The sequence below is a fragment of the Sorex araneus genome, chromosome 2 (genome assembly GCF_027595985.1).
Source record: "Sorex araneus isolate mSorAra2 chromosome 2, mSorAra2.pri, whole genome shotgun sequence".
NCBI lineage: Eukaryota > Metazoa > Chordata > Mammalia > Eulipotyphla > Soricidae > Sorex > Sorex araneus.
Genome location: NC_073303.1, coordinates 4310207 through 4336988, shown reverse-complemented (window position 1 = coordinate 4336988; position 26782 = coordinate 4310207). Strand labels below are relative to the sequence as shown.

The 26782-nt window shown below is 41.5% G+C and overlaps 1 protein-coding gene across 1 annotated transcript; it reads left to right on the top strand.

Moving 5' to 3' along the window:
• The first annotated feature begins 5826 nt into the window (after positions 1–5826).
• LOC129402269 (olfactory receptor 14J1-like) lies at positions 5827–6801 on the top strand. Its single transcript, XM_055128134.1, has one exon. It carries the CDS (start codon positions 5827–5829, stop codon positions 6799–6801), a length of 975 nt encoding a protein of 324 aa, XP_054984109.1.
• The last annotated feature ends 19981 nt before the right edge of the window (positions 6802–26782 follow it).

Here is a 26782-nt window from a genome sequence, read left to right as displayed (position 1 = left end):
AGTACACAGAAAGATAAGCCAAGATTGTAGAGTAATATTGAATAGGATTGAACAATGACAAATTCTTGGCCTTGCATTACAAAACTCAGATTACCAGAAAGTGCAGGAAAAGTGATGGAGAAGGGAAAGGCAGATTACAGGTCACAATAGGTACAATGGTGGAGAATCTTGGATACTTTGCTTGGATTTTTTGGTGGGGTGTAGTAACTTTGTATATCAATGCTCTAAATTTTAATACTATTATAACCATGTTACCAAACCTTTAATATAAAACATTAAAATTAAAAAGACTGGATAACTGTCCATATTGGTTTCCAGAAAGGCTGGACTAGTGGGCATTCCCACCAACAGTGAAAGAGAGTCCCTTTTTCCCCACGTCCATGCCAGCACTGGTTGCTTTTGTTTTTTTGAATGTGTGCCAGTCTCTGTGGTGTGAGATGATATCTCACTGTTGTTTTGATTTGCATCTCCCTGATGACTAGTGATGTGGAACATTTTTTCATGTGCCTTTTGGCCATTTGTATTTCTTTTTGGAGGAAACTTCTGTTCATTTCTTCTCCCCACTTTTTGATGGGGTTGAAGGTTTTTTCTTGTACAATTCTACTAGTGTCTTGTATATATCCTGGATATTAATCCCTTGTCAGATGAGTATTAGGTAAATATTCTTTCCCACTCTGTGGGCTCTTTGTGTATTTTGGTCACTGTTTCTTTTGAGGTGCAGAACCTTCTTAGTTTGATGTAGTCCCATTAGTTTATGTTTGTTTTCACTTGCATGGTCAGTGCTGTTTCATCCTTAAAGATGCTTTTGGCTTCAATGTCATGGAGAGTTCTGCCTACATTTTCCTCTATGTACCTTATGGATTCATTTCTGATATTAAGGTCTTTAATCCACTTTGGTCTGACTTTTGTGCCTGGCATTAGACAGAGGTCAGAGTTCATTTTTTTGCAGGTAACTATCCAGTTTTCCCAGCACCGCTTGTTGAAGAGGCTTTCCTTGTTCCCATTCACATTTCTTGCTCCTTTGTCAAGGATTAAGTGGTCATATATTTGGGGGTCTGTGACAGAATATTCAACTCTGTTCCATTGGTGGTGGGGATAGGATGGGTGTTTGATCATTGTGTGATTGTAACCCAAACATGAAAGCTTGTAACTATCTCACGGTGATTCAATAATTTTTTTAAATAAATAAACAATAAACAATAAATAAGTAAATGAATAAATAAGACTGGATAATTCTTTTATTAATTGACAAGAAACTATTCATATTTACCCCATTTTTAAATAAAGGCTATTGCAAACGGGGTATTATCCCAAGATCAAATTATAAATTAAATTATTGATCCAGTCAATAAAATTAATTAAAGAAATTAATTGGCCTTGTAGATATTCTGCAATCAAAATACAACTTATGCAGTATTTACTATGTGATTCAATGAACACAAATAAAGCTGTACTTCCAGTAACTAAATGTGGTAATTAAATCGCTTCAACAGTAAAATGCATTGCAAGAAAACCCAATAGAATTGCAGGTTTGGACCCCAGGGTGTTGCACAGAATTGCCAATACCCAGAGCACCCAGGATCTCTGTGGCTAACAATGGGGTTTCACCCCAAACCCCAAATGGCCAAAGGACTGAAATGGACTCATCTTTCATCTCCACAGACTGCATTTTAGTGAAATGAACTGAGTGGCAGAGATATGACTTTCATCTAAATGTCGACTTCTGAGACTGACAGATTATCCATCCCTATGATGAGGTAAGAAATTTCTGGGTTGCTCTGGTGAGTTTCCTTAGATTCTAGAAAAATAGGCTATATTGTAAAATGGAATGCAAATAAAAGACAGATTCTGAGGGCATCAAAAGAATCATATCGTTACTTGAAAATTGTAAACTAAAATACAAAAATTTACACTATTTTAATTAAAAATAGGAATAGAAACCTCTTCTATCTGAAACATTTTGTGAAATAAAATGATCACTTTCCTATCAATATCTTTTTAATGTGTACCTTCCACTCGAATATACACACAGATGCACACCCACACACATGCTCAAACACCATCACCCCAACAATGAGCAAATGTGCTGAGAGGTTAGTTTTGTTTAGTGTTGGGGACACCACTTATCGGCTAACTTTGCTCCACCAATCTCAGGCTTAAATAATCTTCCAATTCAGCAACAAATATAATCATACACTCACAGTAAGAAATAATTACTTGTTATTTGTCTTTTTTCCTTATACTCTATATCAATTCCATTCCTATCTAGTCACATATTTTGAGATCCTCAGATATGTATAATATATCCTACTTCCAAGAATGATCATGATTCCATATCAAAAAAAAAGAAATTAACATCCTATTTTCAGAGCCTTCTGAAATCTTATTATATAAGTAATTATTCATCAATTTTAGGATTTCTCAATGGATTTTGTTAGTGAACTAATTTTAAATGGACATAATAGTCTTCAGTACTGATTAGTCTGTGCCTTATTTTAAGTGTTTTGTAGATCTAAAATTGATTTAACTCCAGACTGTTTTTCTTAGAATACACAGATTTTACTGTACTATTTTCGTACAGGTGACTTTCTCATTAGTTATCAGTATTTAATCTACAAATTTGAAATAAATCTTTATAAACCACTCCATATTTGTTGGGTAAAAATGATATTTCACAACATAATTTTCAACTGAAATCTCAAATAAATTGTTTTTTTCACCAACCTTCTTGTATTTTAACAATACTCTTTGTTTTTTTTGTTTTGGGTTTTTTTTTTTCTTTTTGGGTCATACCTGGCATTGCACAGGGGTTACTCCTGGCCCATGCACTCAGGAATTACTCCTGGCAGTGCTTGAGGACCATATGGGATGCTGGGAATTGAACCCCGGTTGGTCGTGTGCGAGACAAACGCCCTCCCCGCTGTGCTATCGCTCAAGACCCTTCACAATACTCTTTGGACAGAGAGTTCTTTCAAATTTGCAGACTGGGAAATTAGGTTTGCAGGGCACGTGATGTGATGTTTTGTATTTACACAGTGATTGTGAGCGTATCATCGTGACTGTATAGGTCCTGTCAGTACACACTGTTTTGAAATTGTGTTTTTCTGGAGTGAGAGAGACAGTGCAGCACACTGAGCACAGGCTTGGCAGCAGGAAACTGGGGCTCCCCAAGCACTGCAGAGACCAACCTCCGAGCACAGAGTATTGAGTCGTCCCCGAGCACTGCTGACCTGCCACAAAAATCAAAACAAATGACAAAATAGAGCATTTTTCTGGAGAAAACATTCATTATTATTATCGGTTGACATTTTAGTTGTGTGCTGGTTAATAGACTCTAGAAATTCAGGAAAAGAGTTTTACACCCTTTCGCCTCACCTCCTACCTTCCTTCCCTTTCTTACAGGCCATCACAGTTTTCCCAGGCTCCAAGGTTAGTTTTCCTGTCCGGTCCTTTGTTTCCATCTAAGAGGAAAACCAGCTACTAATTTTCTTTCACTCCAAGGAAAAATGTTAAAGGAGAAGAAAAAGCATCAGGAGCTTTTGCCCTCAAGCATGGACAAAATGAGCGACCTCCTGGAATAGCCGTTGTGTGCTTGTAGTGATGTGTAAATAGGAAGGTTGGAGATGACCTGAATAGAGTTGTAGAAGCCTATTTACAAGCAGTGTATGGGCCGAATAACCCCATAGATGGGGAGGGCGGTTCCCAGCAGTTCTCAAGGGTCCTGCAGCCATTAGCAGTGAGTCTAGCACACAGGAGCAGGTGACCCCATTCTAGGGCCAGAGGGTGAGGTGCTGCTGTGCCCTCCGGTGCCAGGGAGCGCCTAGGCCAGCCAGGTGTGCCCAGGGACCTCGGGACCAGCAACACTGTGAGGGAGGCATGTGGTACCAAGGATCTAATAAGGATCAGGTACGTGCAACGCAAGCTCTCAGTTCTGCTCCTGTACATATATTTTTATGTGAAAGTGTGTAAAAAACTAAAGCTCACCGAGGGGGCGCGTGTACTCTCGGGCTCTCCGGGGTGGCTCTGTCTCACCGCCCGCGTCCGGTGCTCCAGAACCACTGTGTGTGCTGTCGGTCGAGGGAAGGCGACGGAAGGAAGCAGGCCAAACTGGTTGCTCGATCAGTTTATTTTGTACTCTCTCTCTGCTTCTGAGTCTGGCCCCCCTTTGCCCCACAGTCTTAGTTTATATAGCAAATTACATAGGGCGGTGGCACAAAGGTGGGTTTAACATCAACAAATAAACAAAGAAGGCTAAGACCATTTCTTAACAAAATCTCATCTAAGGAAATCTCATCTAAGGAGATCCACTCAAGGGAGTGATTCCAAACAAGAGTGTGTCAGGGTGTGAGCTAGTAATCTGCTTAAATAGTTTCAGTAAACCTACTTCTAATATTTCTAATATTTCTAGCAATGTCATTCTGTATGAGCACAGTAAGAGATATAAACTTTGGTTCTTCCTGAGGGCATCTCACTATACAGTCCTCAGGCCAGGTTAGTCTTCCTAACCCCAGCAGGGTCCTAGTCTCGTGTTTCCTTTGGATCATGGCAGCATTGTCCATGATCATGGCCTCAACTTATAGTTGAGTATTGTGGCGCTTTGGCCTGGCCCATCTCGATGCCAGGGTAGCACAGAACTTACCGCTTGCCCTGGATCCATCCTGTCCCTCGTCGGGACCCTGCTTTTGGGTGCTAGAAACTGAGGACAACTGAGTTAAGAAAGCAGATGCACAGGAGTAAATATTATTGGAGTCAATCAACTCCCAAGTTACAAGCACAATATTATCTTCTTGTGTCCATACAGAAAGGACATTGCTTTAAGATAAACTATGTTCCCTAAGGCAAGGCTAAAAGGACAAACCCCATGTTATCCTACAAATGTGAATATTTTTGTTTTCACTTAGGGAGGGCAGAAACTTCCCAATGTGTGTCCAGGGGACCCCTGGGCCAATCCCACAATATTCTGCAAACTCTGCTGCTTCTACTTCAGAGCTCGAGCCCAAGAGGAGGTACCCCTAGGATCCTGTCACGCTGGATTCAGCCTAGCAGTGCTTGGGGGTCTCTAGGGCTCACCTGGCAGTGCTCAGAAACTGCCTGTTTCAATTTATCAATTTCAGGATAAGCTCAGCAGTGCTCTGCATGCAGGAATCCCACACTCTGATCCTGCACAACTGGTTCTCAGACACCCCCAAGAGCTGGGAATGACCCCCAGCATCACCGGGAGAGTCCTAGAACCAAGTAACCCCCAAATTCCAAATTCTCCAGCAGAAAAATAAAATTCTAGTTCAGGCTCAGACGAAACATGTGACCTAACAATCCTTTCTGCCTTGTCCCAGCATCCTATACTTTCATTCTTTTCATTTCTGTCCTAGGAACCTATACTTTGCTCATTTGTAAGATTGAAATAGCAATGAGAAAACTTACAATTTTCCATAAACAATATCCGTACCTTCCACATAGATAATGTAACTATTTGCTTGAGATCATTATCACTATTTAAAACTTCTCCAGATTTATAGTGAGGAAGTCATTATGTCAATTTCTTACCCAAACTTTCTAGCTTAGCATGAGGTTATAAAATATTTTTTTGTTCAAGAAATACAAAATAAAGTACTTAGGTTCTTCTTTGGGTGAAGGCTTTGGGAGCTGGGATCGAAGCATTCGAAAAATGGTGGTAGGAAGGTGTATTGAAGGTGGGATCGGTGTTGAAATATTAAATGTAAGAAATCATTGTGAGCAACTTTATAAAAATTAAAAGTAAAATAAATTATTTCTGTTCACTAGATTTCGCCTTGTGTTGTAGTTAACCGCAGCAAGAAATCAAGGACTATGGACAATTTCACGATGAATGGGTTTCTTCTCATGAGTTTTTCTGACAAGCCTGAGCAAGAAATCTTTTATGCTTGTCTGTTCCTGGTCTTATACTTGTTGGCTTTAGCTGGCAACATGCTCATCATCACCACCACGTCCCTGGATGACAGTCTCCAGTCCCCCATGTATTTCTTCCTGAAGCATCTCTCCCTTCTGGATCTCTGCTACATTTCCGTGACTGTGCCGAGATTCATTTACAACTCTTTCAAGCACAGTGGGAATATTTCCCTCTGGGAATGCATTGTGCAGTGCTTTGCTTTGATTTCCTGTGGTACTGCTGAGGTGTCCATGCTCACGGTGATGTCCTATGACCGCTACGTGGCCATCTGCCTTCCCCTACGCTATGAAATCATCATGAATGTCAGAACCTGTGTCCATGGAGTCGCCGGCGTCTGGGTCAGTGGGACCATCTCTGGAGTCATGCATACAGCAGCTACTTTCTCCATCCACTTCTGTGGCCCCCGCATCATTCATCAGTTCTTCTGTGACATCCCCCAGCTCCTGAGACTCTCCTGCTCCAATGACTATATCAGTGAGGTGGGTGTCTCTGTCTTCCTGACATCGGTGGCACTTCTTTGTTCTGTATTTATTGGGTTCTCCTACGTGCAGATATTCTCTTCGGTGCTGAGGATGCCATCTGCGGAGGGCAGAGCCAAGGCCTTTTCCACCTGCCTCCCCCACCTCGCTGTCGTCATATTATTTTTTTCTACCGTTGTTTTTGAATTTTTTAAACCTCATTCGAAATCTCCATCTTCTTTGGACATTTTGCTCACTATTCTTTACACAGTATTTCCCCCAACATTCAATCCAGTGATTTATAGTCTGAGAAATAAAGCTATAAAATTGGCACTAACAAAGATTTTTCAAAGAAGAAAAGAAGCATTTACTTCTATTCATTCTCAATCAGGAGACAAGTTCAATATGTATGCGTAAAATTAGCATATGCTAATCAAACATAAATATTCATTTTAACTGATTTTTATGGTTGGTTGATGAAATCTTTTTGTGTATGTGCTGCTGAAAGAACTAAAACATTCATACTTGGGGCCACTGCATAAACTATCCTTCAGTTTTATTCTATAAAAACACTTTGGATACTTTAAGTTTCCAAACTTAAAGTTTGGAAATAGTGCAACATACATAACGTTTTAGACATCAACTTAGTTTTGTGTCCCTGGTAATTTATGTGGTAGTCATCGAAAATAGTGTATATGAGGTTCAAAGCTCATTTTCCTGACTTTTTTACATGTATGATGCCTAAGATAGAGAAAACACTGATTTTTTGCATCATTAGTTATTCAAAGCCCAGTAATTTTCTATCAACTCCCTGAGACTCCAATCACACATGAAGTCACCTTGAAAAACCCCATATCCCATTTGCTTTGCCTCTCCAGGTGTATTGGATTACTTTGCATTCACAGGGGACAAATATTTAAAGAAACGTATAATCTGGGAGACCCAAAGAAATGCAGGTTTTTACATTTTATTTATTTACTTTTTATGCATCATGATTTACAGGTGATTTACAGGAGACTAGTCTCAGGCCTACAATATCCCAGCTCCAATCCCACCACCAGTAAAACAATAATGCTGAAAGCTTTTGTCATTTGGAAAATAGTCTGTGCAGGTACAGTATGTAAGCAGAAAAATGTCCAGATAATTTGATATGATATTTCAATTTTATCATGTTATTAAATGTCAATATTTTGTTTTCTGAGATATTTCCTCAATGTTGCAGCCTCTCCATAATAAATATTTACTACTTATATTTAGATTTTAAATTTTATTTCCCTTTTTATTTTTTATATTTTAATAATCACTGTATCACTGTAATCCCATCGATCATCGATTTGCTCAAATGGGCACTCCATTCATCCTAGCCCTGAGATTTTAGCAGCCTCTTTTTTACTCGTTCTTCCCAGCAGTGCCGCACTGGAGGCTCTTTCAGGGTAAGGGGAATGAAACCCATCATTGTTACTATATTTGGCATATCGAATATGCCACAGAGAGCTTGCCAGGCTCTGCTGTGTGGGCAGGATGCTCTTGGTACCTTATCAGGTTCTCTGAGAGGGATTACTAGGCTATAAGAGGTCGTGCAGCCGCTAATGCGACTGTGCACTTTCTGGAGCATTGTTTTTATAAGATGCCCACCAGCAGATGCCTCCATCCCTCCAGCATTGTTTCAAGATCCCCTTCCCCACACTTCCTACACAACTGTTCTCTTGACTTTATCTCAAGGCTGTTTCCATTGGGAATTATCCAGTTCTTGACTTTGTTTCCTTAACTCTGAAAATGAGTGAGATCATCAGATGTTTAACTTCACTCTGTAAAACTCAATAAACCAGCACAGTAAAGTGGTAAAGCAAAAATCAGTATCCAATGGAATGCTGAATTTTCTATGCAAATAACACAATAAAGAGGAATTAAAAGTAAAAATCACATCTAAAATGGCATCAACAAATGAAGCACCTAGTAATCAGCTTAACAAAGGTGAATGACTTATACACTAGATTTTAACAAAGAAAAATTTTAAAAGACACAAGGAAATGAAAATATTTCTGCGTTCATAAATTAAAAGGATTAGCCTTGCACAAATGACTGGTCTACCTGAGGCATTAGAAGGATTTAATGCAAATCCTTTCAGTATTCACACCGTGATACCACACTACAACTAAACTAAAAATGTACCTGTCATAAAGAGAAGAAGGAAACTGAGGACATTGTTGAAAGGAAGTTGACACTTTTTAAAATGCTTTGTAAATCACAGAGGTTCAGTTAAAAAAAATTAAATGTCATTCTTTATTAACACAGGACAAATGGTACTAAATATATATGAAACCACAAACACCCCAATATTCGAAACAATACCAAAAAAAAAGATGTCAGGTATTGTTTCCCTGACTATATCACAAATCTATAGTAATCCAAACAGTGCCATCAATGACCTTGCAGATCAATGGAATAGACTTCTGAGCTCAGACATAAACCCTATGATGGATGGATGGATGGATGAAAACATTACTGATATAAGCATTAATGTAAAGAGAAAAGTCTCTTCAAAAAATGATGTTGGATACTGGTTAACTATTTATAAAACAAAAAGCGGGGGAAGAAAAGAAAGAAGAATCTAGAACCATATCTTACACCAATGTACAAACAGCAATTCAAAATGGATTAAAAACACTGATATTAAGCCTAAATAGAAACCACAATGCTTCTATTCCATGGGGTTGGAGAGGTAGAACAGAAAGTAAGGCAGTTTCCTTCTATGTGGCCAGCTGGAATCTAATCTCTGGCAGAACCAGGAATAAGTGCAGAACCAGGACTAAACCCTGAGCACTGCTTGATGTCCACCAACACCCCCCCCCTCAATTCCTAAAATTTTTTCTGGTCTGTGAAAGAAACAATGTCTAAGATAAAATAGTTCCATATTGCATGGGAGCAAATACTCCCACACCAGTCATCTGGCAAAAGACAACTATCAAAGATACATATTAAAAACTCACCAAACTGCACAGCAAAGAAACAGACACAAAATGGACAAAATCCACATGAAAAGGCGTTCATTATCATTGATTATCAAGGAAATGCAGCTCAATGGACAGTAACTTCTAACCCCATACCAGTGCGCATGACCTACAGGAAAATGATGCAGGGCTGGCGAAGGGAACTCTCGCTCACTGCTGGTTGGAGTGCTCTCACCTTCAGAAATTAATACTGTATTTCCCTGGCACCCAGCAGGTGGGTGGGTGAGCCCAGCACCTGCCCTAACAGAGCCCTGGTAATCAAAAGCCTCTACACTCCACAATTGTTGCCACACTCATGATGGATTCCACAGCTCGGGACGAGCCTCATCCAGAAATTAATCTGTTAAAACCCTCAGATACACGGGTTTTGTGGCTAAAATCTCCAAGGTTTCAAGGAGTCGGGGACAGGCTACCACCCCCCCATCTCCCTATTCTTCTGGAAGCCTGGCAGTCATGTCCATGAACTGCCTCTGGTGCCTAATAAGCTCATTAACAAGCCATGGTCCAGCAACTCATATATAAGTCTCAAAAGAGATCAACAAGTTGCAGAGATGCTTCTAGACACCACAGTAGGATGAGTCATAAAAGCACACAAAGTCACAATCCTGCTGTATCACCCCATTAAAAAAAATTTAATTTTGGGAGTGAATAATTCCTGCGACTGAACAACATCTCAAAGTCTACTTCACTGGTGAACCAGGAGTAGAACACCACATTGGATGAGATGCAAAGTTGAAAGCAACCAATCTCAATTAACAAAATAGAAACAAACATACAAGTTTTAACCTGTAACAACATGTTAGTAATCTCTTATACAAGGGTTTAAGAACTCTATGGTGAGATACAACAATCCTCACACACTTTCTTCTAAGGAAACATTTCTGGGTTATTTTTAGTGAATTATTTAAACAAGAAATATAAAATAGGGGCTGGAGTAATAGCACAGCAGTTAGAGCGTTTGCCTTGCACGCGGCCGACCCAGGTTCAATTCCCAGCATCCCATATGGTCCCCTGAGCACCGCCAGGAGTAATTCCTGAGTGCGGAGCCAGGAGTAGCCCCTGTGCATCGCCAGGTGTGACCCAAAAAGCAAAATATATATACATATATATATAAAATAAATTATTCAGGGCCTGCTATAGGGGTCTCCTTGAGGGATGGTTGCAAAAATTGAAAATAATGGTGGTGAGAAGGTACAATGGTGGTGGGATTGGTGTTAGAATATTGAATGTAGCAAATCATAATAAACAATTTTATTTAAAAATAAAATGAAAAATGATAAAAAAGAAATCAATACTCTAAATGGGATGTGATCATCAATCAATGACTTTGATTGGATAGTACTAAATAACTTTATAGTAGTTATACTACCAGTGGATAAATACCTAGATGATTTTTAGTGGATATTTGTGACTTCCTAGCTCAATATGAAATGTATTTGATATTTTGGGGTACAAAATTTGGAGCTATTTCATTATTTCATTGGTATGTGACTTATTGGCTCAATATGAAATGTCTTTGATATTTAGGAGTACAAAATTTGGAACTATTTTATTCCTTCATTTACTCCCTTTTCACATAAATGGAATTATAGTATTAAATGCTGTGATACACATTAAATCAATATCTAAGCAATTAATTTTTATGTTAAATTTAGTCTGTTGGCAATTCTGACTTTAAAACACAACCCAAACTATAAAGTCATGTGAGTAACTGAGTGGTAGAGTACTTTCTTGACATCTATGAAGCTGTGGGTTTGATTCTCAGCACACAAAAAAATAAGTAATTTAGTTAAAACAGAAGATATTTTTCCATTAATTAGTTAAGTGAGTAAAACTAAAACTAAAACCTCAGAAAACTAGGTATCCTCGAGAAATCACCCAGTGCCTGAGAATAGGTGAGTGGATCAAGTAATTGGTACATCTACACCATGGAATACTACGCAGTCACCAGGAATAATGAAGTTATGAAATTTGCGTATAAATAGGTGGACATTGAGAGTATAATGCTGAGTAAAATGAGTCAGAGAGAAAGGGACAGACATGATTGACTGTCCAATAGAATGATTGGACTCATTTGTGGGATACAAAGAAAAATACAACGTAGTTATTTTAGTAGAAACAAGGGCCGGGAGGAATGACTGGAAGCAGTTGGAAGCTGGGCACAAGTGGTGGGGTGGGGGGCGGAGGAAGGGCAGCTAAGCTAGAGAAGTGACCACTAGGACAGAACACTTAGAAACAATCATTGTGGACAAGAACTGAGAGCTGAAAGTAGGTAAAGGGAGAAGCGTGATAACCTGTCAGTACCTGTATCGCAAACCATAATGCCCAAAAGGAAAAGGAGAGAGACAGAGACAGAGAGACAGAAAGACAGAGAGACACAGAGACACAGAGAAAAAGAAAGAAAAGAAAATTGCCTACCATAGAGGCAGGCACGGGAGGGGAGGGTGCGGAAGAGAAACTGGGGCTATTGGTGGTGGGACATGTACCCTGGTGAAGGGGCAGGTGACGGAATGATGGAACAGAGTAGGACTGGAACCCAAGCATGAACAACTTTGTAACGTGTATCTCACTCTGGTTCAATGTTTTAAAAATCACCCAGGAAAGATCAATATAATTGCAAGTTTGGGCCCAAGGGTATTTATAAAATGATGTAAATATCCCAAACACGCAGAAACTCTGCTACTGCCGAAGGGAATTCATAGCCTAACCCCTGGTGGCAAAGGGAGGATTAAAATGGACGGTTTTTCTCTCCGTAGCCAGATTTTGTAGGGGGAGACTCCATTACAGAGACCAGACCTTGCCCCCAGGGTCAGCTGGTGATGTGACAGCTTGTCCTGTGGGGGAAAGAAGTTTCTGGGCTCTGGGGAGTTTCCTGGAATTCTGGAAGGAAAGATTACATAGAGCAACAGAAGCTTCATTTATTACTGACCAGTTCAGATTATTTTAATGGAAATGAGGACTGTAGAAGAGAAAATTTTTCATGTCTTCCATTCCAGAAACATTTTGTGAAATAAAATTCTTAGTTCCTTCGCTTCACCTTCCTTCTAAAGCCATGACAGAAGACCAGTGTGAATACCGGAAGGAGTGAAACAGCATACAGTTTATATTCTTATTATTCAGGTGCTCATTCATATCCCACTATTGACTGATCTCAAAAGTGGATTAAAAAAAAGACTTTATTTTCAGAATTACAGAGGAAAATTTGTGCAACAAAAATAACTGATAACAAAATCATAAACAGGGTCCTATGAAATATTCATTAACTTTTGAAAGCAGTAAAATCCTTAAAACTGTAGGATTTTGATTGTGACTTAGCATATTGGAGCAAGCTATTATCAAAGTAAGTCCAATGTCAAATTCCGGAGCAACAGTTAAAGTACTAATGCTACTTTGATATTTAATTAAAGAATACAAGTAATTCTTTTAATTTATTATTATTATTATCATTATTATTTAATTTTGGCTTGGGGGGTGGAGCGATAGCACAGCGGGTAGGGCGTTTGCCTTGCACATGGCCGACCCGGGTTCAATTCCTCTGTCCCTCTTGGAGAGCCCAGCAAGCTACTGAGAGTATCCTGCGCGGCAGAGCCTGGCAAGCTCCCAGAGGCATATGCAATATGCCAAAAACAGTAACAACAATTCTCACAATGGAGACGCTGCTGGTGCCCTCGAGCAAATCGATGAGCAATGGGATGACAGTGACAGTGATACAGTGATATTTTTCTTTTTCAAATGCACTGGATTACTTTTCTACTCCTGGGGGAAATGTCCAGATTACAGAATAGGGCAGGTGTACACAAGGTGCTGGCCTTTCCCTGTAATAAATATGGTTTGCTGAGAGCTGCTGAAGCTCACGCCTGCGCAGTCAGGAATGGCCCCCGAGCAACACCAACTGTGGTTTAAAAAAAACTAAATAAATAAAATTAAAATCTGTGAGAATATTAGAAATACACATTTAATGATCAAATGAATAAAAATTAAAGAAAACATATAATACTAAAAGTATCATATGGTAGAGATTGGAGTGATAGCATAGCAGGTAGAGTGTTTGCCTTGCACATGGCCAACCTGGGTTCGATTCCCAGCATCCCATATGGTTCCCCGAGCACTGTCAGGAGTAATTCCTGAGTTCAGAGCCAGGAGTAACTTCTGTGCATCGCCAGGTGTGACCCAAAAAGCAAAAAGCAACAACAACAACAAACCAAAAGTATCATATGATAAGATTTTTAAACTAATAAAAAGTAATTGTGAAAATTAAAATGGGAGATTTGCTGGATGCGTTCAACAGGGAAAGCAGAATTAGTGACCTGAAGGTTATATTTTCACACTGAAGAGCACAATTTTACAAAGAATGACTAAATTAAGCAATTAAAAATCACAAAAAAAGTGGGTTAGAAATATGATTTAAAGTGGTAGGAAACATACACAGTGTATATAATTGCCTGAGTTGATCCCAGGTGTAATTAGCTCTTCTAGCACCATCGGGTGTAACCGTCAGGACCTACAATCCCCATTGGGGTAGATCAGATGGTTCCCACACAACAGGCTGAACAACGCCAGTGGTGGATCCAGGCCCTCCAGGCCTGCTTGGAATGATTTCTTCTGGAAAACCATCCTGAGAGGGGCCGAAGTGATTGCCCAGTGGGTAGGGCACTGATGCAATTCAATCTCCAGCACCCGTTTGGTCCCCTGTGGACTGCAAGAGTGTCCCTGAGTGCAGAGCCAGGAGTAAGTAAGCCACTGGGTGTGGCCCAACATCACAAAGCATCAACCGTCTTGATAAAGAATCAAGTTACAATGAGATAAAAGAAAGTTATAACATTCACCTAGCAATACCTTTCAAAGCATCCGTTCTAATTTTCCTTGCTTTGGAGGGAATAGACAGCAGACAACTATGCACAATCACTCTCATTGCAATGCTTATAACAATAGCCAGGATGGGGAAACAACCCAAATGTTCAATGAGGGATGAATAGATAGAAAAGTTATTATATAGATACATCATGCAATACTATGCAGCCTTGAGAAAAGATGAAATCATGCAATTGGCTGAAAAGCTGATGGAACTTGAAGGTGTCAAGTTAAGTGAGATACGTCTGAGGACAAAAAAAATACGAGATGATCTCACTTCTTTATGAGACATAGAAAGATAAATCAAGAGTATCAAACAGTATTGAATAATATCTAATAATGAACAAACCCTTGGCCTTGGGTTACAAACTCAGGTTACAAAACATTGGGGGAACAGAGAGTGGGGAAGCAGAGGCAGGCCACAAGTGACAAAGGGACAAGCTTCTACCGAGAAGCTTGAATGTTTTGCTGATGGTGAGATGCAATAAATTTGTATACAGATACTATAAGCCTTAGTACTGTTATGACCATGTTGCCGAAACTACAAAATTTTTAAATTTTTAAATTTTTAAAAGACTAGGATATTTCTTTGCTTCATTGACAGCAAACTATTGGCATTTTATCCTCTCTTTAATGAAAGGTAATGAAAATCTTGTGCAAGAAGAAAACATCCAACCCCATCAAAAAATGGGGCGAAGAAATGAACAGAAACTTTTCCAAGGAAGAGATATGAATGGCCAAAAGGCACATGAAAAAGTGCTCTGCATCACTAATCATCAGAGAGATGCAGATCAAAACAACCATGAGATACCACCTCACACCAGAGAGACTAGCACACATCCAAAAGAACAAAAGCAACCACTGTTGGAGAGGATGTGGGGAGAAAGGGACCCTTCTACACTGCTGGTGGGAATGCCGACTAGTTCAGCCCTTTTGGAAAACAATATGGACGATTCTCAAAAAACTAGAGGTTGAGCTCGCATTTGACCCAGCAATACCACTTCTGGGAATATATCCCAGAGGAGCAAAAAAGTATACTCGAAATGACATCTGCACTTATATGTTCATCGCAGCACTGTTTACAATAGCCAGAATCTGGAAAAAACCCAAGTGCCCTAGAACAGATGACTGGTTGAAGAAACTTTGGTACATCTATACAATGGAATACTATGCAGCTGTTAGAAAAAATGAGGTCATGAAGTTTGCATATAAGTGGATCAGCATGGAAAGTATCATGCTAAGTGAAATGAGTCAGAAAGAGAGAGACAGACATAGAAAGATTGCACTCATGTGTGGAATATAGAATAATAGACTAGGAGTCTAACACCCAAGAATAGTAAAAATAAGTACTAGGAGGTTGACTTCATGGCTTGGAGGCTGGTCTCTCATTCTGGGCAACTCAGAGAAGGGAGCACCAAGTAAAACATGGTCGGAGGTCATGAGGGGGAAGGGTGACGCGTGCCGAATGTAGACTAGAGACTAAACACAATGGCCGCTCAACACCTTTATTGCAAACCACAACACCTAATCAGAGAGAGAGAACAAAAGGGAATACCCTGCCATAGTGGCAGTTTGGGGTGGGGGGAGAGGGACTGGGGAGGGTGGGAGGGATGCTGGGTTTACCGGTGGTGGAGAATGGGCACTGGTGAAGGAATGGGTTCTCGAACTTTGTATGAGGGAAACATGAGCACAAAAATGTATAAATCTGTAACTGTACCCTGACGGTGATTCACTAATTAAAAATTAAAAAAAAGAAAAAGAAAAATGAAAAAAAAAGAAAATCCTGTGCATTATACTAAGATCAAATTATAAATCAAATTAATCTCCAGTTATTAAATTGATTTAAATGATTTAATTTGTCTTATTCGGTATACTAAAATTAAAAAGCAATCTTATTTTATTATATAATCCAATTAACACAAATAGAGCAGTATCCCCAGTAATTCGGTCATTAAATAACTTCAACAGAAAAATATGTTTCAAGAAAACCCAATATAATTGCAAGTGTGGACCCCAGGGTATTACATAAAACTTTCAATGCCCAAGACACCAGATTATCTTTAACTTCTAGAAAACTATAAGAGCATTTTGCTTTTAACAATTTTACTCTGTAGATAAAACAAAATTATAAAATTGTAGCAAAAAATCAGAGTAGTTATAGTGAAATACAAATAGTAGAAATATTAATAAGAAAGTATAGATAAATTATAATTTTCTTTATAAATGCTTGTTTTGAATTAAATAAAATTTTGAAGATGAATAAGTTTCAAGATTCAATGCCTTTGTCTCATTAATAAAATTACTTTATATCTCATTTAAAAAATGATTTTCTATTTTACATCAAGCAACTGTTACAATTGTTTGCCTTGATTATCTCTACATAAAATCCTTCATCTTTATAACAGGAAGTAGTGTTTTTTTTATTTATTAAATAAACTTCATTATTGATAGCGTGGCAGAACCTCCTGCCCCCGAGCCAGGCTGTCTTCATCAGGACCCCTCAGAGGGGGCCTTCCTAGTCCCAAGCAGAGCCCTGGCAGCTGAAAACCTCCAGAACCCAGGCACAACCGTGCTCTAGGCCACTCCACATGTTTGGACAAGCCTCACCCATGAAGGAACGGACAGAGGAACCCAGGTATGGAGATCCCATGACTGAGATCTCCAAGCCTGCTCGGATCGGGACTGGGCTTCCTCCACCCAGATCCCCCATTTCCCAGTAGCTTCACAGTCACATCCACAAAGCACCCCCGGCGTCATGTAATCTCATCAATGGCCAAGATTCAGAGACTACAAAGCAAAGCTCCGAGGAGAGCGATGTAGAATCTCGCACAGTAGAGCCTGGCAGGCTACCCGTGCCTATTCGATATGCCAAACAGTAACAATAATGAGACTCATTCCCCTGACCCTGAAAGAGCCCCCAATACAGCAGCATTGGGAAGGACAAGTAAGGAGAGGCTGCCAATGCACTTCGTGTTCATGGAGTGAGCAGACGCCATTGGGCTACACTAGCATGCTACAGGGACAAATGGAGACGTTACTGGTGCCCACTAGAGCAAATCAATGAGCAATGGGATGACAGTGATACAGTGATATGACAGTGACTGGTAGCATGTTTCAATTGATCAATAACTAAAATTTTCAGCTATGCTTCCACTTGTCTTTCAGCCAACATCAATTTAAAATTTAAGAAGGGCCATGGCTAATTTCACCATGTTTCTCCTCATGGGTTTTCTGCCAAGCCTGAGCTAGAAATCTTCTATGCTTCTTTGTTCTTCGTTCTCTACTTGTTGGCTTTAGCTGGCAACATGCTCATCATCACCACCACGTCCCTGGATGACAGTCTCCGGTCCCCCATGTATTTCTTCCTGAAGCATCTCTCCTTGCTGGATCTCTGCTGCATTACTGTGACTGTCCCAAGATTCATTTACAACTCTTTCACGCACAGTGGGAATATTTCCCTCTGGGAATGCGTCGTGCAGTGCTTTGCTTTGATGACCTGTGTTTCTGCTGAGCTGTCCATGCTCATGGTGATGTCCTATGACCACTATGTGGCCATCTGCCTTCCACTGCACTATGACATCATCATGGACATCAGAACCTGTGTCCATGGAGTCACCGGCATCTGAGTCAGAGGGGCCATCTCTGGAGCCATGCACGTGGCAGCTACTTTCTCCATCCACTTCTGTGGTCCCCGTGTCATTCACCAGTTCTTCTGTGATATCCCCCAGCTCCTGAGACTCTCCTGCTCCAATGACAGTGTATCAAGGCTGGAGTCACATCTCCCTTGTTTGCTGGCGTTTCCCTGTGTCATCTTTACTGGACTGTCCATGTGTACATATTCTTGTCTGTGCTGAGGATGCCACCTGCTGAGGGCAGAGCCAAGGCCTTTTCCACTTGCCTCCCCTACCTTGCTGTTTTTTATTTATTATTGATTTATTATTTGCTTCGTTATTGATTTCTACTACCAGCTTTGAGCAAAGCCTCATGCGGACTCTCTGACTGGGTCCCACAGGCCGCCCACTATTATATGTACATGGTGGTGCCCACCACACTCAATCCAGGGATCTACAGCCTGAGAAACAAGCACACTAAGACCGCTCTCAGAAAGCGCTCTCAGAAAAAATGCCTCTTGTTTTTTTTTTTTCTTTTTTCTTTTTTTTTTTTTAATTTTTATTAAATCACCATGTGGAAAGTTACAAAGTTCTCAGGTTTATATGTCAGTTATACAATATTCAAACACCCATCCCTTCACCAGTGCCCATATTCCACCACCAGAAACCCCAGTATACCCCCCGCCCCCACCCCCTACCCCCTACTGTATAACTAATGAATTTCACTTCATTTTTTCTTTACCTTGATTACATTCCATAATTCAACACAAAACTCACTATAGTTGACATAACTCTCTCTCTCTCTCTCTTTTTTTTCTCTTTTTCCTTTTCCCTTTTTTTTTTTTCTTTTTCCCCCTCATCCCCCTTCCTGCGCCTCATAGTATGGTGTACGCCACGCCACGTCGGCCAGCGTGGGGCTTTTGCTTAGTTCACAGTCCAGAGGTGGCTGCTACAAAAAAATGCCTCTTGTTGAAACATGTCTAGTAATCACAGTTGAAAGGTAGGTTTAAAAAAATGTTGGATAATAACATATAACCATCAGCTAATTAAGCTAGGTAAAGAATTTATCGTAAAAAAAAAATTGTCCAATGGGTAAGGCTTTATATATGTGTGTATATCTATATTGTGTTACTGAGTTATAAAAATATACATAAGACTAAGTATATACGTATATACATAGACACATATATCTACATATATCTATATATATACGCTTAATATTAAATATTGCTCCACAAAACCAAGCGTGAAGCTAATATAAATTCCTATCATTTATCTTCCCTACTCATTTCTGTAATGATGGTATAAGCCAGTATAAAGAGGTTTTTATTGTCATTTTCCTAGTGGCGCTGGCCTTCGGGATATGAGATGATGCCCAAGGATTTTTGAGAACGCTTTTCGGTCTCTGCAGTTCTGACTGCTCAGAGCAACAATAATATGCTGTCAACTTCTTAGGAATGTAGGTCACCTGGCAAAAGTCCTGCACCATTTTCGTTGTTTCTTCAGATGTACTGGATTGTGGCGCATATGCTGCCCGCGCCCATGTGCTGCCTGTGCCCACGTGGACAAACACAGGTGGCACCTGAGCACAAGTGTTGCATCTCCCCCCTTGAGATGTGGACTTTGCTCTCTGACGCTGGGGAGTGTGTAGGGCTCTCTCTGCCTTTGGGCAACTCCCAGCTCTCTCTCGAGCAAGTTACTCTTTACTCTCTCCCACTTTCTCTCCCTCCTCCCCTTCAAAAACCTTCACCTAAAGCCTGTTTTTGCTTAAAAATAATGTACTAGATTGTTTGCCATCTAATATATACATAACAATAATCTGTGAGAGCCTCAAAATTCAAGTTTGTAAGTAGATGAATAAAATAATGCTATTAAAAGAAACAGATGATGGGCTGGAGTGATAGCACAGCGGGTAGGGCATTTGCCTTGCACACGGCCGGCCCGGGTTCTATTCCCAGCATCCCATAGGGTCCTCCGAGCACCGCCAGGAGTTATTCCTGAGTGCATGAGCCAGGAGTAACCCCTGTGCATCGCTGGGTGTGACCCAAAAAGCAAAAACAAAAAATAACATAGATAAGCTTAAAAGGCATTATATGTGTGTGTGTGTGTGTGTGTGTATACACAAATGATTAAAGCAGAAGGCTCAGTGTATGGATTCAGCAGCAGATACAAGTAAAAACACAGCAAGTGAACTAAAAAGTGCTCAAGTTGAAAGACTTCATTTGCATAGAATGAATAAATGAGTTGATTAGAAAATTATGGAGATTAACGGGCTAGGAATCTATAGGGGTATAGCTCAGATGGCAGGACACGTGTCTGGCCTGTCAGAGGCCTTGGTCCCACACAGTCCCTCCGACACAACCCTCCTGGCCTCTGGGCACTGCTGGGCTGGCTCAGGAGGTCCTGCTGCTGTCAGTGGGGGCCCCACCCTCCAAGGATGCTTGGATGGCCCCTTTGAAAAACCATCTGGTGGCGGGGATGGGGTGCCAGAGGGAAACTGGGGACACTGGTGGTGGGAAATGTGCACTGGTGAAGGAATGGGTGTTGGAGCATTGTGTGACTGAAACAGAAACATGAATCTTTTGTGATGGTCTATCTCACGATGATTCAATTTTTAAAAATTCTCTAAATAAGAAAAACCATCTTGAGAAAGAAGTGAAGTTAAAGTAATTTAAGAACAGGATCTATATTTACCTGCACTGTAGCACTATAGCACTATCATCCTGTTGTTCATCGATTTGCTTGAGGGGGCACCAGTAACGTCTCCATTGTAAGACTTATCATTACTGTTTTTGGCATATCGAATATACCACGGGTAGCTTGCCAGGCTCTGCCATGAGTATACTCAATATTTACCTATCAATGCTTTTTAAAGCATCTCTATGTTTTCAGGGAACGGGCAACCAGTAGTATTTGAAAAAAAGACTTTTAACATGAGAGAAGAACAACTTTTAGGATTTTTTCCAAATTATGTTTGTTCCGAGGTTTGAGAGTATAGGAAAAACTTGCCAGTGTAAGAATAATGAATCAAGTATCCTATTGAAACTATAAAGTAATAAAAAATAAAATATCAAAAGTTCAAAACAACTAAGTCCAATATCAAAAGTCTTGGCGAGAATTGATAGAGATAACAAGAAGAGATCAGAAAGATCACTGTGCAAAAGTTAATAGTTCTCTTTTTATTCTAGTAATGAACAACCAAAGTTGAGGGGAGAGAGTGTCATTTATAACAGATACACAGAGTGTGGGGGTGGGAAGGAGCAAGAGAAAAGAAAGGAACATTCAGATATGAACAAATCCACCAAGGCTTGTACAAATATGAGTATAGACAACTACAAAACACCTTTAAAACACAAAAATACTAATATAGCAGCTCTTTCCAAATTAGTGGGCAAGTTCCTGGTAATCTTAAAAGAACCACTGAAAATATCTTTGCAGATGTTTCCACATTTGTTTTGTTTGATTTGTTTTGTTTTTGGGTTTTGTTTCGATTTTTTTTTTTTTTTTGCCACACATCGCTGTGCTCAGGGCTTGATCCTGGCTCTGTGCTCAGGGCTCACCCTTGGCTCTGTGCTTAGGGTCACTCCCGACTCTGTGCTCGGGGCTCACTCCTGGGGAGAATCCAGGTACCCTATGCAGTGCCAGACACTGAGCCCTCATAGGCTGTGTGCGAGGCAAATGCCCTGCTCACTCTACTATTCTTCTGTCCCTCGTGGACTGTCTTTACAGCTCAGGGAGCCTAGAAACACAGGAGAATTAATTTGAAGATCTTATCATCTAAATTTCTAGATTATAAAATTATAGGACTTAACAGAGCACGCTATTAGATGAGAAATAACAACAGAACAGAGAGTTTGCAACTAGACCCTTGCAAAAAGCATCACTGGGTGCTTGTGAAAGGAGAAAAAGCAGTTTGGTGGGCTAGATATTCTTTTACAAGATGGTGATAGTCCAAAATCAGCAACAACAGCCACGTGGGAAAACACAGAAAGCTAAAACCTTACGCCTTACATTCACAAATGGATTTCAAAAGTAGCTCAGGTTTGAAGCCAAATGTCTTGAGGTTCAGCAGAAGGCCAGGAGAGGGCGCTCGGCAACCACGGAACGCTGAAAACAGCCTGCGAGTCCCGTATTTACTCTCGGCGGCCGGCAGGCGGCGTCCGAACCGTTTCCTGAACTTCGCGCCGCGACCCTCCTTTGCAGGGGGGCCGGGCAGCAGCTGCCCCGACCACCGCGGACAGGCCTGAGTTTCCTTGAAATTGCAGCCCAGAATCTCTCCAGCTCCTTCCCACGTGTCTCATTCGCTCTCCCTGGATTTTGTCATACTTCACACAACACACACACACACACACACACACACACTCACACTTTTTGTGAATCACAATCATGTTTTCACATTTATTTTTTCCAAGTTTCAGGACTGTTGTCAGGAGAAACAAACTCAGAGAGAAGGGAAACCCATAGAGTGGCACAAAGATCAGAATGTAGTGGGGGGCTTCAGTGAAGGGAGCTGGGGGGACTAGAGGGGGGCAGGACGGTGAAAGTGTCTTTGCTACGTCTGGACTGACCCCCCCATTCCCCTCCACTAAGTGGTTGGGGCGATATTGCAAAATTGAGCAGTTAAGAGCATTACAAACTCATGTCTTTTATCTTTTAAATTGTCTCTTTTTTTATCTTTAAATCACTGTCACTGTTACCTGTTGCTCATAGATTTGTTCAAGTGGGCACCAGTAACGTCTCTCAGTGTGAGATTTGTTGTGACTGTTTTTGGCATATCGAATATGCCAAAGGGAGGGAGCTTGCCAGGCTCTGCCGTGCAGGTGGGATACTCTCGGTAGCTTGCCGGGCTCTCTGAGAGGGACAGAGGAATCGAACCTGGGTCGGCCGCGTGCAAGGCAACGTTACTGGTGCCCACTGAAGCAAATCGATGAGCAACGGGATGATGACAGTGATACAGTGACAGTGACAGTGAAGTTTCAGGCATACAATGTTCCCACACCGATCCCTTCACTAGCATCCACTTCTCTCCACCAATGTCCCCAGTGTCCCTCCCATGCCCAGCCTGCCCCTAGAGCAGGCACTTTCCCGAGGGTCTTGACTGCTCTGCCCCTTCCGGGTGCCCTCAGGAGAGAGCTGCCTCTTCTCCAAGTGCTCCTCCCCCAGGTGAGCTGTGCCAAGACCACGTGGGCCTCCTGTGGTCCTGACGCAGGCAGGCAGGGAAGGCCCCTCCCCGGGCGATGGCAGTGAATTTCCTGAGGAGTAAGAGCCCTGAAGATGCAAAGGCCACCCTTGCAGAAAGCAGGAACCAGGGCCTGACAAGACCCTCACCTGGCGCCAGCAACCAACCCAGAGAAGCTCCTGCAGGGACAAAAGGCCAGGAAAGGGGTTCAAAGACCATCTCCACTCCCAAGCCCCCTGCTAACCTCCTTAGCAACGGACTTTGACCTAGGTAGAAGCCGGCAGCCCACTGAGCTCTGTCTGGCCCGCTGCCCTCCCAACCCAGCCACCGCCCCCTCCCCGAAACCATTGTCCCCACCGCCTGCTGCCTTCCCGCTCTCATGCAGACACCAACCAACTTCCTTGCTCATGGGACCAATTCTCACTTCTCCAGATTCTCCTAAGTCTTCTCTCTTAGGCCTCACATAAAATGTCTGTTCATTCTATGCCCTTTTTCTTCCCCTCTTCACCAAAGGAGGCACCCTGGAGTCAAACGACGAACCCCGGAGTCCTCATATGATTCATCTGCTGGGCGGCCACTCTGAGGTCCTGCCTGGTCCTTTTTGGCAAGACGAGGTCTTCAGTGTTTCCGTCCGGAATGCTCTCGTGTAGCTGAGCTGAAAAGGCAAAGGTGACGTCACCAGGAGTTTGAGAAGCCTTGAGAGGCAGCGGGTCCCCCTCTTCTGGGATGATATATCTGCACCCTCGGCTTTGCAGTCCGGTGCATTCTGAAGATTAACTTTCGGAAAGATGCAGGGGCCAACAAAAAAATATCTCCTAGACACAGTCCCCCCTGGAGGTGGGGCAGGTGGGTGGGGAGGCAGCGACTTCTCACTTAGTTGAAGTTATTTTCCCCTTTCCAGCACTTTGGAGTCATATCTCAACCTCTATTACCTCTATTACCTTTATTACCTCTATTACCAGGACAGCCTGGCCATCCCAAACACATTAGGCCATTAGTCCACTAGCCAATTCCAAACAAAATACCCCAAAACTCACCAGGAGAGCAGTGAGCAAGAATCTGAACAAGCCCAAGTGAAAAGAACACGTCCCCTGAAGCTGCAGTAGAGAACCCAGGTAAGTCACACTGGGGCATCAAGGAGGAAGGTGGTGATCTTTGTGTGTGTGTGTGTGTGTGTGTGTGTGTGTTTTGTTTTGTTTTGGATTGGTTTTTTTTAATTTATTTATTTTTTAATTAGTGAGTCACAGTGAGGGTACAGTTACAGATTCACACATTTTCGTGCTTTTTTTTCCCTCATGAAACGTTTAAGATCCCATCCCTCCACCAGTGTCCATTCTCCACAGAAGGTGGTGTTCCTGAAAGGGAAAAAGGAGACCACCATTGACCGAGCTCATCAAGAATCCCCCCTCGCATGGAGAGGGGGCCACTGAGAGTGCTCTGGAGGGCCCCACCTCCATACTGCCACAAAACATAAAGAAACAACACAAATGCCCACCATGTGGAGTGGATGAGGAACGTGGAGCAGGGCGACAGACACTGATGCAGATAAGACCCGACCTTGCAAAGCGGCCCAGGGGCAAAGCCCCACAGGAGGGAGTGTCTGTGCAAAGTGGGCAAGGATGGGGCGTCAGCCAGCACCGGGGGTTCGGCCTTGAGCCTCTCTCGACCTCCTGTCACATGAGCCCGAGACACAGAAACTGTCACGTGTGCTTAGCAAGTCATCCTAACTGCAACGTCTAGCACTGACTGGGATTGGACCCGGGCAGAGCAGAGTTGGAGACCAATAATGCTGAACTGTCTGTGATTGGACCATCCACTCTAGCTGAGACTCCCTGTGAAATATGTGTGTATTTGGCAATAAAGTGAACAGCCATCAGCCGCTCCCGGAAGGTGTTTCTCTGCCCATCCGTCATCCTTCGCCCCATATCTGCCCAGACCCAGTGTGCAACATGTCCAGGCATGGATGGGGGGAAACTGTTCCCCAACAATGAATAGGAACCAGAAGCCTCAACAAGGAATACCCACAAATACAATCTCTCTGATCAAGAATTCAGAGATAAAATGTTGAGGATGTTCAATGAGCTCAAAGAAATGGTGGAACAGGCTCCCGTAAATTAAAGGAGGACATGAAAAGAAATGGTGGAACAGACAGCCAATAAAATACAGGAAGGACTGAAAACAGAAATAAGAAAGCGACAAACAGAAGTGTCACCAATAAAGAAATCAGTGGATGAAATTAGAAACTCGTTGGGTCCCCTCAACATTGGAGTGACAATAGCCAAAGACAGAATCAGTAAGCTTGAAGATGAGCTGCAGAAAGACTACAGGCAACAACATACAATGGGAAAAGACCTCAAAATAACTCAAGAGCAAGACAGAGACCTAGAGGATGAATTCAAGAGGAACAACCTAAGAATCATCGGAGTAACAGGAGGACAGGGAGGCAACCTCAACAAAGTAGTAACAGTTAAAGAGATCATTGCTGAGAAGTTCCCAGAGCTGGAGAATGCAGGCATCCAGGTCTAAGAGGCCCATACGTACCAGCTAAAAGGGACCCTAGTAAAAAGACTCCAAGACATATCATAATCAGAACAACAAATATCACAGATAGAGACATAATGCTGCAAGCAGCAAGGACGAAGAAGGACATTCCGTACAAAGGAGCATCCCTTAGATTTACAGCAGACTTATCAGAGGAAACCGTCTGAGCCCGAAGACAGTGGTAGGACACAGTGAAAGAACTCAATGAAATGAATTCCTCACCAAGGATACTTTATCTGGCTAAACCCTCACTCAGACTCAAAGAACAATACACTACTTCATGGATAAACAATAGCTCAGGAACTCTGTAGACTCAAAACCAACCTTAAAAGAAGGACTGAAGGAATTACTGTAACACAAGACAAACCCCTACAAGCACAACAAACTTCTACAGAACATGGCACAAAACCCCATGTAAATAATCTCACTTAATATCAATGATCTAAAAGCACCAATTAAGAGACATGAAATGGCATAATGGATTGAAAAACTGAAGCCGACATCCTGTTGCCTACAAGAAACACATCTGAACAGTCAGAGCAAACACAAACTCAACGTTAAAGGATATAAAACAATCCTTCAAGCAAACAACTCCCTCAGAAAAGCCAGATTGGCCATATTAGTATCTGACAACATAGATTTCAGGTTGAAAAAGGTTAGAAGGGACAGAAAAAGCCATTTTTTAATAATCAAGGGATATGTACAGTGGAAAGAAATCACACTCCTAAACATAAACGCACCCAATAAGAAACCAGCAAAATACTTAAAACAACTGCTAATAGATTTCAAGGAAGACATTGATAGCAACACAATAGTAGTTAGAGACTTCAATACCGCCTTATCAACTCTTGATACATAAACAAGACTAAAATTCAGCAAGGAAGTACTGACTCTAAGGAAGAAATAAAAGAAGAGAGGGCTAATAGATGTATACAGGGCTTTTCATACCCCAAAACCAAATATTCATTCTTTTTCAGTGCACATGGAACATTTTCCAAGATAAACCATATGTTGGGCCATAAAACATACTTCAATATAATCAAGAAGATAGACATTGTATCAATTATCTTTTCAGACCACAATGCACTGAAGATAGAAGTTCACCACACTCAGAAACGGAGAATCAATTCAATTGAATAGCTGGAAATTGAATAGCTCAATGTTGAACAACATGTGGGTCAGAGAGGAAATCAAGGAAGAAATCA

Excerpts from the sequence above, each read along its gene's own strand:
- LOC129402269 (XM_055128134.1), top strand. The coding sequence starts at position 5,827 with ATGGACAATTTCACGATGAATGGGTTTCTTCTCATGAGTTTTTCTGAC.